General features: G+C 36.9%; 1 protein-coding gene across 3 annotated transcripts in view; it reads right to left on the bottom strand.

Annotated features, from left to right (window-relative positions):
- Positions 1 to 14,638, bottom strand: part of supt3h (SPT3 homolog, SAGA and STAGA complex component) — a 74,545-nt gene that overhangs the window by 23,146 nt on the left and 36,761 nt on the right. For all 3 annotated transcript variants that reach the window (XR_008909094.1, XM_056767198.1, XM_056767199.1), the window contains exons 3-4: positions 12,429 to 12,513; positions 663 to 749 (exon numbers count right to left, since the gene is read on the bottom strand). Coding sequence is in view for 2 of the 3 variants with exons in the window: in XM_056767198.1 (XP_056623176.1) it covers positions 663 to 749; positions 12,429 to 12,513 (172 nt within the window). In the remaining variant the exon portion in view is untranslated. The remainder of the gene's footprint in view (positions 1 to 662; positions 750 to 12,428; positions 12,514 to 14,638) is intronic.

Here is a 14,638-nt window from a genome sequence, read left to right as displayed (position 1 = left end):
TACCTACACAACAATTGACATATAATATATTCAATGAGAAAATAAACAGATGAATAATGTGTGACGCCCCTGCTGGTCGTAACCTGTCGTTCTATTTTAATTCTCTTGTCAGATGGCGTGTCCTTTACTTTTTGGACTTCTGTTGTTTTGTTTACTTGGCTCAAACTGCGTTTAATCGCATCTTCTTTTTAGTGCGTTTTGTTTTAAAGTCCCAGTGAAATTCAAAATAACAATTCTTATTTTTTCATGCAATATTGTAGCGTTAATAGTAAATATTTTATCAATGTGGGTCATTCTCTTTTTAAAATTCATGTGCCCTCATAATCTAAATTAAATTAAATCAACCTAAATTAGACGGCTTGGGCGGAGCATCTGTTAACTCCTCCCCTTCAGCTGTCAGTCTGCTGCTATTTCAAAATGCTGTTTTTACACATCCAATCAATTCACAGTAAAAAACGCAAGTCACACCCATTAATTTTCATTCTTCTAAAATGACATATTGCTTATTGCTACCTGAACTTTCTGGATGTCGCTTTGGATAAAAGCGTCCGGTAAATGACTAAATGGAGGACATTTTCCGCAAGCATGCTCGTCTACCCAGTTTTTTGTTGTTGTTGTGATCTTATGGAATCACACCTTGATGTTTAATGATATGTGTGTACCTTGTCTTTCCTCATGAGGAAGATGATGTCTTCTGGTGAGATGACTCGAGCTCCTCTGAGGAGTGTCACATCCGCTGCCTGATGCAGCTACAGACAAGAAAACAAAACAGAATCATGAAAGTTTACAGCGTCAGCACACGACATCATCCAGCTCATGTTGTTTATAACATCAGGGACGCGTGGGATACGCAGCTGAAGACCTTGAAAAAGCAGATAAGAGTTTCTTATTTTGCGAGCTTGACTTTAGTCACGTCTGACCGACACGAGCGAGAGCTTTAAACTTCTGCTCTCAGCGGTTAAATATGAGTGAATATCCTTGTCCTTGTGCGTGGTGTAAACACAGAGAGAGAAAAGCATCACTTCATAACAACAGATAAAAGCTCATGTGATGCTCGCATGATTTCAACATAAAATCAAGACCAACATCCCAGAAACACTTTAACACAATGAGATCAGACATTCATTCATGTCATGTTTATACGTGAAGAGTACACAGTATAGAGTCACCATGAAACGGAAGTTGCGATTGACTTCTTTTCTGTATCATAATGAGTGTCTGAGTGAAACGGCTCCTGAAATTAAAAAAATGTAGGCCGGGGCTTTATTTTTGAGTCCGACGCAGAACTCATTTTCCCGTCCTGGACCACGTTGTTTAAATAGCAAATGCATTTGCGCTCATTTGTGCGCCCATGGGCGTGCTGGTCTAAAAAAGGTTATTTAAAGAGCGCGTTAGCAGAAAATGCGTCTCTTGGCGTTGCCAAACAGACTTTCATGCAAACATGCCAAATATAAAAATAAATGGAGTACAATGTAAAAGATGATTATTGTGTACATAGAGATAAAATCCGGCTTGTCCTGTAGATGGTCTGCCTTTCCTCTCAGGAGAAGCTTCAGTCTTTGTTATTTCAAATTCCGGCGTGTAAATAGGGAATCCGCCATGACGCGAGGGCAATAAACACATTTTTAATAAAGTTTGAAAGAGTTGTCGGAGGCTTTGTGGTGGTTGATGTTGGGGGGGCCGAGCTTACTGTTTTTATTAAAGAATTATAAGTGAAAATTAATAAATAAATAACGGTGTGCATGGATAACTCATTTGTTATAATCCCTTCAACACTGTGCAACACACTTAGAATTTTCCTCTTTGATTTCATGGGGACTTTAAGGCAATGAGGAACAGGCATACGCTAAAATGAAACATAAATGAAACATGAAAATAAATCTTCCAGGCTGAGAAATAGAAGAAAGTGAATACGTCTGGACAGGTGATATAATTTCATTTATTTGCCAAAAGAAACGAAACAGCTTATTCATCAGAGTGAACATGATCCTGTGTGTTAATCAAACTCTCAGATGGATGATGGGAAATCTGCAGTGATATCTTAACTTGAATTGTGGAATTGTGTTTAAAAGAATAAAAATATAAAACAATGTACAGATGGTCTTTATATTTGTTAAGACATTCAGTGGACACAGAATTTATACAAACCGTTATAATGAAACCATTCTCTGAATGAAATAAACTCGAGCTGGAATTTAAATTACACTGAAATCCCCAAAACATTTTGTGTTTTATTGACTCCAAACAATACACTGAAAGTAAAAGAATTCTAAACAAAATTCTTAGTTAAACCTTTGAGATGATGTGATATTTACTCGACACATTATCCATTCAATTATTATCAATTTCATTGTAAGGTAAAGAAAGATTTATGATTAGATATATTTTACATATACATTTATTCATTTGGCAGACGCTTTTATCCGAGTAAGAGAGCATATAAACATGTGTCAGCATGCTAAACAGTAGCGTTAGTTTACAAGGTCACACTACTAGAGGATTAAAGCTGGAGTAATTTAAGGAGAGAAAGATTATTCTTTTGTAAACAAGACACAGACAGTTATTGGTTAGTCAAATAAATGCGGAACAGTTATGTTTTGAGCTGAGCTGTTTTGAGAATTATAATTATCATTAAAAACTGTAAAATACTTCAGTAACGCAGTGAGAATACTGATGAAAATCATGAGGAACAAAAGTTACAGAAATGTTTACTCGTTTAATTTAAAGTGTAAATGAAAGCCACAGGCCCCAGCTGGCACTTAATAAAGAGCGTTCTTGTTGCAAAAGTCTCAAATATTCATCACAACTCAAACAAACAGAAAACTCTGATATTCTTCAACTCCAGACTCAGAATACACACAGACGAGTAAACATTTGCTGGACATACAGTAAATATATTTACATGAGAGAGAGAGAGAGAGAGAGAGAGAGCAGACCTCACACATCCACACCACAAGAGTTTAATATAGATAACACACATCTGGAGTCACACCAACACACACACACACACACACACACACGTTTGTACATCTATCTTCATGAGGACATATAATGACGCAATACAATCTCTAGCCCCTTACCCTAACCATCAGAAGTGAGTACCTGACCCTAACCCTCACCCTAAACCTGATTATAACCTAAACCCTAAAACCAGGTCTTGACCCTCAAACAGCCCTTTAAAGGGGTCTCAGAAAGTGAGGACCGGCCAAAATGTCCTCACTTTACTCTCTTAGTCCTCAGTCTGCTGGTCTAAAACTCAAACTGTTCCTCATAAAGATAGATGTACAAGTACACACACACGCACATACACACATACACACACGCAAACAGACGCACACACACTGATACGCACACACACACACACACAGACAAACACAGACGGACACACACACAGGCAGACACACACACACGCAGACAAACACAGACAGACACACAAAGACACACACACCCACACGCAAACAGACGCACACACACTGATGCGCGCACACACACAGACAAACACAGACAGACACACACACAGACAGACACAAAGACACACAAACAAACAAACACACACACACACACACACACACACACAGAGACACACTCAGAGGCACACACACACAGACACACACTCACACTCAGAGACACACAGACACACACAGACACACACTCACACTAACAGAGAAAAATCTCATCCCTCACTCACATTTATAAAGAACTGGATTGAGATAAAAACTCAATTCTACATGATTTCTGAAATTCATCTTCATCTACATCCAGAAGAAATGATTAGAAAAAAGGTCAAATGAACACCTTGAGTGTGGATTATATATATATTGTGAGTGTTGATTTGACATTTTACTGCGAGAGGGTGTGTTTGAAAGTACAGTAACGTGTTCTCCTGAACGCACACAAACTCATTTTAAGGTTCTCTTAGTTTTGATTGAATTCAGCCCAAAGGAAAAAGCCTCTTGATCCCTTAAAGGTCTCACAGTAAAGCTCTCTTTTAAGGGACCGAGGCTTAGGGAAGGTTTTTCCGTACCGTTTGGCTCACAAACGCGTCTTCTGTAATACATCAGATTCATTTGAGTAATTGCTTTAATTTGACCCGTTGATCAAAGCGAGCGTGTTGTGAAAGCTTTTACTGAGATCTCTGCAGCCGACACTGTTTACATGAGCGGCGAAGGACTGTTGGAGCATTTCTGACATGCCTGACTTATCAAACCGCTGAGGTGTTTTTACCCATCACAACATTGTCGTTTCTCTGAAAAGAAGAAGAAACAACAGAAGAGAAAATGTGAAACATCAACACAGACGAGAAAGAGGGACGGAGGGGCTGATGATGGTTTGATTGACAGCTCCCACTTTCTAAAACAGTTTACACTGCAAAATATGACTTTCTCACTTAGTCTTTCGTTCTTTTTTTCCAGTACAAATGTCAAAAATTCTTGAATCAAGAAGCATTTTCTTGATGAGCAAAATTATCTTCTAACCGTCAAAAAATAGGGTAAGAAACATAATCTTGAATCAAGTTTGACCGTTTTCTTAATCACTCAATTCAAGATTATTTTTCTTACCCCATTGGCAGATTTTTTTGCTTGTTTTGAGCATAAATTCACTGAAATTTATTCATATTTTTTGACTAAAAACAAGACTTATTTTGCTCATCAAGAAAATGCTTCTTGTTTCAAGAATGTTTAGACATTTTTACAGGAAAACAAGAAAAAAAGACTAAGAAAGAAAGTCACTTTTTGCAGTGTATCAAATATATTATTACATTATTATTATATATTATTATAGTATATCTGCATGTAGTCAATCTTTTCATTCATTCATCCTCACAACTTTTCAAACTCTTCCTTTTTTTAGCGCTTTAAAAGAGTTCATGACTGAAATGTTAAAAAAGTGACCTGACCAAAACTACTACAGAAAAGAAACTTGTAACTTTAAACAGTCAGGTTATGAAGACGACAGCAGCTGTATGAATGAACGTCAGTGATTTTCTTCTTGTACAATGAATCAGATCAGTTTGAATTACAACACATTTAGACTGCGACTCTGTTTCATGTCACGTTACAGTCGGCCCGGCCCGAGAGTTCATGAAACAGAATGACACAAGTCAAATAAACACCATTCCTTTCTCTCTCTTTCTCTCTCTCTCTCTCTCGCTCTCTCTCTGTTCTCTCTCTCTCCAGTGCTACTGAAACTGAATCCATGATTTGATTAGACTGGAAAGAGTCGAGAGAATTCCACTCACAGCGGCCTTGTAAAGATCAATTACACCATTTCCTTTGAAAGACGAGAAGACACGAGACCACGTGCACTCAGATACACAAACTTCACGTTATTGAAGAGACGGATGAAAACTTCATTTCCAACACAAATGTGAGAGCTGTTGTGCCGGACACTTTCTTCAGCCATGCCAGACATTTTAAAAACAAGAGACGCAGGTCAAACACGTCTGGGGTACTTTTCACTACAAAATCTACATCAGAATTGAAGAGAAAACAAGACAAAAACACACATTTCAGTCATTAGATTGAGTTTCATCATTATATTCATTTAGCAATTACACTGAAAAAATGATTAAGAGGCTTAGATCTTAAGAAAATAAATTATTAAAATAACATACAAATCTTGGGAATAATTAAGATTTTAATTATTTTGTTTGAGTAATTTTGATAGAACAAATTATTTAGTAAGTGCTATTAAAGAAAATATGTTAAACCCATTTAAATTGGTAAAATTAAGTAGACTTATTTATTTTGTGTTCAGACTACATAAATATTTTTTGTAGATTTAACTACAAATTGATCTGTAGTTCCCAGCATGCTTTGCATCTGACTGCATTAGGAGATTAATTTCCCAGATTAACTGTCATTTTAAGTGTTTTCCAGTAAAAAGAAAGAGTTGTTCGTGTCTTGTGTTGATTTATCTTTGAGATTTAGTAGAGATTTGGTATGATTTTTAAGTTCTTTTTGTAAGTTGTATCCTGTTTCAGAAGAGTCTTGCTTGTGCCTATGGGCTGAGGGAGGCACAACATTAGTCATGAAGTGTGTTATATTACTTAATTACTTAACTGTGCTAATGCCAGTACAGAGACCATCAGTCTCTTCTCACTTGATCACTATATTGTAAAAAAATTCATAATTTAATATGAAAAGTAAGTCAAACATGAAGTTTTAGTTTGACACGTTTTTGTTTAACGTAATCGTTTTTTATTTGTTAATTTAAAGTAATATATCCTTAATATTTTAACAAATACTAAATATATTTAATAAGTAAAATTTACTTCATGTTGGTTAGTAAGTTGTACTTGAATTCACTCAATATCACAGCTCAACGACACACATGAGACAGGCTTCCATCGTTTTAACACAAAATCTACATTTTCTGTGACCTGAGATTCTACTCATAAGAATCCATCATTTGGTCCCCAGGACACGTTCTGTATCGAAGTTTCACAACATCCCGAGAGAGAAAAACAACGAGAGAAAAACATGAAGCCAGCAGCGGTGACATAAGGAGAGAATGAACTCTGACGACTCACCGTGACAGAATGTTTTGCTTGTGTTCTGCGGTTTATTGGAGATGTTTGGCAGCGGACGTTATCAATGTTTCTTAAAACTCAGTGTCCCTGAGAGACGGGCTGCTCGATAAAGAAAATAAAGTGTTTCCCATTAGCACCAGAAACAATAAGATATTACGACAGAAATAAACCCACGTTCCTTCAAATTTAAAAACATTCAAGATAAAGAAAATATGAGGGTGGGTGGGAGTCGCACCAATCTGCATCTCAAAACTCAAAACACTGAAACTGAAATTATGGATGAAACTTACTCAGCACTCAATAAACACACATGTTGGGTTTCCATGTTTTATGGGAACATTCCATATACGCATTGATTTTTATACTGTACAAACTGTAGAGCATATTCCCACCCCTAAACCTGACATTCACACAACACTTTCTGCTCTTTCATTTTCAAAAAGTTTATTCTGTATGATTTAGAAGCTTGTTTCCTCATGGGGACCAAAACATGTCCCCACAAGGACAAGGATTTTGGAAATTTTGTCCCCATACAGTAGGGTTTACCCGTCCCACACACACACACACACACACACACAAACAAACAAACACACACACAAACGCATGCCCACACACACAAACAAACACGCACACAAAGACACACACACACAAAGATGCACGCACACAAAGACGCACACACACACAAACACACTAACACAAACAAATAAATCATATTAAACTACATATGGACTCTTATTAACGGACCAAAGTATACAAATATGAGAAGGACACTTTAAAGTTAGATTTATAATTTTGATGTCATTTCCACTATTGCACACATTACACAGTATTTCGTTTGATTACCTCCGAAGTAACTGTAGTTAAATTACAGAAAAAATAAGAGTAATCCCTTACTTTCCCATTTAAGGGAAAGTAATTCAATTACAGTAACTACTAACTTAATAACTAGTTACACCACCACTGGTCACATGATCCATCAGTGTTGAGAGGGTTTACTGCGCTCCAAACAGAGAAGGAAGAGAACACACATTCCTAAAACCCCGGCTCGATCTGGAAAAACTAAACCCGGTTCATTTATTTAAACAAAACACTTTGCCAATTTGTCCTCGCTGCTGGACATGAGAGAAGTTAATTGATTCGGGCACAGAAACACTTCTGACATATGTCAAAGGAAAGCACCTGTACAAGAGCTGGCACCCGTACTTCCCCAAACCAAACCCTAAACATCCGCACGGCGTTCACCGCTGGAGCTGCAGGCGTCGACACGGCTTTGAGTCTGGCACACGTCTTTAAACCAGACTCATCGTGAATGAATAGACTTCTATTAGATTAAACCCCGTCAATGGTTAAATATATCTGAGAGACCACCCATCACGAGGTTCCGTCCGCTTAACAAACAGTGTCAACAACATGTCATAAAAATAAGAAGTAAACAAACAGATTTATAAAAACAAAAACAGGTCTGTGGAGTTTAGTTTGCTGAAGGGATTTTTTCCTTTTAATTTGGCAGCGCAAACCGTAAGATCAGAGTTTTGGGTCTCTTGTGACCCTTTTTTCTTTAACTGAAAGGAATAAAACGAACTTTAAAAGTTTTGGAACAAAGTTTCAGTGAAATGGATGCTGATGTAGACACCAGTGCGGCACTTTTAAATCAGCAGAAACTTTTATTATCTTCATATTAAGACTTTACTTTTATCCTTTAAGAAAATACCTGCCAACAACCACCTCGAATTGCCAAAACACAAAGAGACGATGATTTGCTTAAAGAAAAACACTCTTGATGGCCATTAAGGTATGAAGAGTTTGGTTCCAAAACGCTACAAATCCATTTCAGTTCATTTGAGTAAATATGTAGAAAGTGGCAAGATGAAAAACACTATTTTCTGTTTCAAAGTTTCACGCAGCATCTTTAGGTTCAAGTAACAAACAAAAAATCTAATCCAGATTTTGGTATTAATAGATTTATTCTTTTTCCCAAATGCATGACAATAAAAAAATGCAATAAATCCATCGAATCAATATAAAAGTTATTTTGAAACTGTTGAAAATACACAACAAAGTGAGTAGATCCACATATGACAGCCTCTGAACTCTATACAATACTAATCTTACATACAGACACTGGACTGAAAATACATTCACTCAGTCAACGCTCCTAAAATTAATTCAACGGTCATCTTTTTAATGCTATAAATGAATGCCTCGTCTTCTTAATCTCTTCACGTGAATGATTTGATTTCGATGGCTTACGTTTCTCCCCCACCGGAAAAACCAGCGCAGGATCATCAATGACGTCAAAATTATTCATTTTGTTAGTTGAACACAAAATACAAAGTAGATCATAGAAACTAGAAGCCGACCGTATTCAGAGCGTATTTATCATTACTGTAACAAAACAATAAATGCATTCCGTGTGACTAACAAAATTACAAACATCTGCAAACATACATCACAGGTCTTATATGATTTTTCAATAAGATATGTGAATTGTTTAAAGTGAACAAACTTAAACAAAACAGCAGGAATAAAACACTTCTCAACATGTCTCAGAGAAATACTCTGACAATGAAATTCATTTTTATACTTTAAACTTATAAATATATTCAAACTTTAGTCATTTCCACATCACTTCATCAAACTTAAACTTGTATTGCAAAAACAAACCCTGAACTAAAACACAGAAATCAGAGAAACTCCAGAGAAAAAATGAGCTGAGAAAAGAAATCCGCACAAACATCTGCACCTGAACACATGAACACACACTTTACACACGTCCATCCAACTTTACTGCAAGAATAAAGTAAACATGTAAAAGAATATAACTTATAAACAAATATAGGTTGGATTTGTCATCAAGACTTAAAGAATAAATTCCTGACACATCTGAACCGCACATCAGCTGAATTCTATATGAATCATTTTCATATTCAATGGAGATCTTATTATGAGGCGATTAAGGGTGAGTTTATACACAGTACATCCTCATATCTTTATCAGACATGTTAAATGAAATATTAACCTCACTGTTTGGAGAATGTGACTATAAAAGTGTCCGAGCACTAGAGGTCACTGTAATGAATGATGTGTTTCTGTCATCTGAACCTGAATACGTCTCTGTGTCTTTATCTAACATCTGACCTCAGACACACATTCACATTCACCTCCTCATCACACTCAAGAGTCGAGACAAAAAACATTGAAACTAAAGAGACAACACAACATACAGAAGTGAATAATGATGAAATGATGATCCAGCTGGACACCAGACGGGTTGAATTCAATATACATCAATTTGGAGAAATTCTCAACATTTGACATTTAGACATTAGATTACATATGTTATCAGTAGTCTTATTGACCTTTTCAAACTATTTTCAGGGAAACCAGACCAAAAATGTCAAATGTAAATATAAAGAAAAAGAAATGGTAAAAATAATTTTGATTTCATTTTGAGAATACCCCACACCTGCTTCTGTAATTCATGACAGAGATAACACAAATTGAAGATTACTTTAAGTATTTTTTATTGCACTTTTTTTTCACCTTTTTTTACCTTGTGTCGTTCAGATTGCTTATATTGTTTATCTCATTTGTAAGTCTTTTTAAAGGGCTAAAGGAAGCGAGTCAAAGTGACTTGACTTCACTGTCTTAAACGTCACTCCACAGGTCTAAACTCAAACTGATGTACACCAAACTCCTTATGCAGGAGACGCGTGAAGATCTCCACCTGACCTCAATAACTAATGACTGAAGGGTCATCACCGTCACTCCTTCTTTAGGGCACACTACTGAGATGACTTACAGCGCTGGAGAAATAAACACAAGAACACTGCGGCATTGTGCTGGAGTACTCAAAACTCTCTCATTTGACGTTTGAAGAAATTACAGCTTGTTGAAAGACAATAATACACACACGGAAACATCTGAGATGTTCTTTAAAACACAACACCACATCTAAATCACATGATCACAGTTATTCATGACGTCAGATCATACACGATGCCGTGATGGATGTATGTTACAGGTTTATCACGTCTGCCGTCGGGGCACGTGGACTCCACCATCATTCTTAATTCTCTCGTTTATAACACAAACCACATTCTGTACATCTGAACTGAGACTGTAAATCAGTCCAAAGACCGATCATTCATGTATGTGAAGTGAACCAAATACACCAAACCTGTACAGAGAAAAAGGGTTGGGATCCCAAGCAGAACCGGCTCTGTTTTTTTTTTAAAGAGGCGGAACTGCAGTGAAAATAATGATTTTTGCTGCTTGCCGAATTTACTTAACTAACTTAAGTTAAATCAACACAACTTTTGGAAAGTTGGGTCAACATAAAATTGTTACAATTGGGCGGAGGACTTATATTTCCAAGCATACTTTACATATGACTGTATTTTGAGAGTTATATCCTTAAATTAGTGTAATTTTATGCATTTTTTTAGTTAGTGTTTACTGCTCAGTTATCTTTAAGGTTTTGAAGAGTTTGTCATATTTTTTAGTTTAGTGGCTACCACTATTCAGAAAAGCGTTGCCTTTGGTTAGGTATTTGGGGACACAATTTTTACTTCAATTTTTACTTACTTTACGGGAGAATTGTCCAATAAGGACTACGAAAAATTGTTACAAAACAGTTTTATATGTTAAAAAAAACTTTCCGAAACCTGAATGATCGCTGGGGGAGTGAATCGAGCACAGAAATACTATGTAATACGCCCAACTCTTGACAGGTTGATCATGTTAAGCATGAGAAGACAGCACGTTTAACATGTAAAGAAGTCAGAATGCATGACACAACGCTTTAATTATTGAATGAATCGTTTTTACTGTATGCGCACACCACAGTTGCGCATTTATCTGCCAAACACATCAGTTTGCATGACTGCGCGCGCCCTACAGACGTATCGTGTCTTTGCCGAACACATCGTTGACTACACGTTGACTTCGCGCCTCATCTTGCCAAACACAACGTTTTCCATTACTTAACATTTATTATTACCGTGCAGTCAATTAAGGTAAAATAGTAAAAAATGATCATATTTCATTTCAATTGAGCCGAAAAATGTCTGACGATACCCAACCCCCAACACCCAACACCAGGAAACATTCAACACACCACATTGATCCTGAAAATCTTATGTGCCATAAAAACATCTCACTTGATTTGACCTGGGATTGCTTCTTTTCACATCGTCTGGAATATTCAGTTTTTTTACAACAGTTTCATGATTCGAAAAGCACATTCAGACCACACTTCACAAAAGCAGAAAAGATGTGTAAGACCGTGATGTGAGAGAGAGGCAGAGAGACCGCCGAGCCGTCAGATTTAAGAGCTCTGTGACTCCACAGGTCGAAGGTTAAACTAATGAACATTTAAAGCTGCTTGACTGTTTTTTTTGGTGAGGGCGGGCAGCATGCGGAGCTGCGGGGTGAAAGGTTAAAACGACGGTAATGTGTGAGAGCTGGCGGCGTGACCTCTGCGAAATCATTCTCTCGCTCTGTGATTTTATATGCGGACGTGATGTTTGTTGGGTTGTGTTCAGGGGAATTCTGCTCTGCGGTAATGCCATGACAAGGTGTAAGGCCGTGTTTATCTAAGCACTGAAAGCAAGCGCAATTATTTACTTAACTCCACACATTTCTCATATCACATTGCAGTGGTCGGACAACGTGATCCCTTTCATAACGCTGGAAAAACAGAGAGAAGCCTTTCATGAAGTCCATGATGATGCTGTTTGTACTGGATTACACATTTATGTAAAACCGCTTTCCACATGCACAAGGATGTAAAACACGCTAGCCTTCTCTATGACCTCAAATGACATGTTATAAGAGTGCATTTGTATCATTGAGAAATGAAGTCAGATGGTTTGAGAATGATGTTCAGTCTTACCAGATTGATGAGCTGTGTGTGTACAATATCTTCCACCAGGGCGGCGGTCTCGTGCAGCGGCCGTCTCGCGTCACCCAGAGCAAACCTGCAAATCAAACACACACATTTCATAAAAAATAGACTTTCCACAGACATTATAAAATATTTCTCGTAGCCGTTCTATAACTGTCTATAGCTTGAGTTTAGAAAACACTTCACAATCACTAAAGGTACATCTCAAACGACGTAAAGAAGTCATGTGTGTTTATATAAAACAAAACTAAAGTCCCAGTGAAATTTAAAAAGACAATGCCTATTTTTCATGAATTATTGCCGCGTTGAATGTAAATAGTTTATTAATGTGGGTCGTTCTCTTTTTAAAATTTGTGTGTCCTCATAATCTTCAGTTAAAATCTGAAAATGCACTTCCTTCCTGTAATGTCTATCCATCTTAGATGTCGTATGTTTGACGGCTTGGGCGGAGCATCCGTTAACTCCTCCCCTTCAGCTGTCAGTCTGCTGCCTGTTCCATTCCAAAATGCAATGGCTGTTTTATACATCCAATCAAATCGCAGAGAAAGACAAAAGCCACACCCACTATTTTTCTCATTACAAATTCCTTTTCGCTCTGAAATGCTTCAAAATACGAAAGCAAAAACAATCGCAACTTCCGGTTTACAGGGACCTTAGTACCTTAATTAGACAATAAAAAACTCAACATTCAGTACATATGACTTGTGTATTCACAGTAAGAGAGATATTAACATCTTCTGCAGGACCTTATTCAACTTTATTCCCGCTGCAGTTGCCAGAGAGATCCGCATGACTATAAAAACACACACACACAGAAAATGTGTCAGAATTCTGTTCTATCAACAGTAGTTTTCATGATAGGAATTTTACTCAACTCAAGTTTTATTTATTTAGTGCTTTTAAAAAGTTTCAGTGTTACAAAGCAGATGTACATGAGAACATGTTAACTTTAAGCAACACATTAAAAAACATACACGCACTGACGCACACCAAACACACACACACGGAGACACACTTGGAATTGAATGGCTAGGAATCGATAGGAATTGGAATCTTAGACTTGAAACTAGAAGTTCATTCCTCTCATCAATTCCTGTGCATATATTCAGAAATGTTAACTTTTGATAAAGCACAGGAGCAACAAATTAACCACCGTTTCATTATATTAACTACAGTTTTACCATGATGTAGTTAAGCTATGGTAATACAAATTGTACAAAATCAGACAAAACATGGTTGATATGTGTATATACAGTATCAGCAGCCTAAATGATCACACAGGTTAATATCTGAATGTTTTACTTCAACTGTGGAATCGAGAATTGGAATCGATAAGTAGAATGGGAATCAAATTCAATCAATACATTTCAAAGGATACTTAACCCTTGTGATGACACACTTCATCATCATCATCATCATCATCATTGTCAGTTTATAAATAAGCTGAATGTTTGGATGGATCTGATGTTTATGTGATGATGGTCTGTATTTGTTTAGAGACCGAGAGAGCAATGGCACTGCTGTAAACACACAATCCAGAATCCAGAAAACAATCAATGTTTCAAGATCTGAGATTTTGACAGTAAACATCACATCCGCAGGGACCTGCGGCCAGACGCTCAACAGGGTCAACATGATGTCACATGTCAACACAGAATCCTTCAACACAACCTGACACTATCCGAAAATATACAAGTACAAAAGAACGCATTTCATATTCAAGGAAAAGTTCTGCCAACATCATTAATTTACCCTCCCTCCACCTCTTCAGTGGAACACAAACAAAGATAGCTGATGTTTGTTAAAATCTTCATGTTTTCCTTTAATAAGAACCACTAATAAAGATTTACATGCACATTGAATAAGTGTTAAACAAACACAATCCTCAGAGTTATTTTTTCAGGGTTAACCTAAGCAGGATTATGATGATGATGATGATGATGAAATGTGTCTGATGTGTTTTCATGACTTTGACTCGCCTGTCTAGCAGCTTGAATCACGCTTTATTGAATCATACTTTACTGCACAAGTTACTGGGGAAGATAAAGTCGAAGCTTTAAATCTCTGTCTCCATCTGTTATCTGAATGAAAAACACCCAACATAAACTACAGCACACTAACTGCAGCCCTAAAACTCAAGATGAATGAAGATGCTAAACATCTGACACCAAAACATCCTCTAAATCTAAGAATAAAAA

The sequence above is a fragment of the Triplophysa dalaica genome, chromosome 15 (genome assembly GCF_015846415.1).
Source record: "Triplophysa dalaica isolate WHDGS20190420 chromosome 15, ASM1584641v1, whole genome shotgun sequence".
NCBI lineage: Eukaryota > Metazoa > Chordata > Actinopteri > Cypriniformes > Nemacheilidae > Triplophysa > Triplophysa dalaica.
The sequence above is the reverse complement of the archived record's forward strand: the minus strand, read 5'-3'. Positions and strand labels throughout refer to the sequence as shown.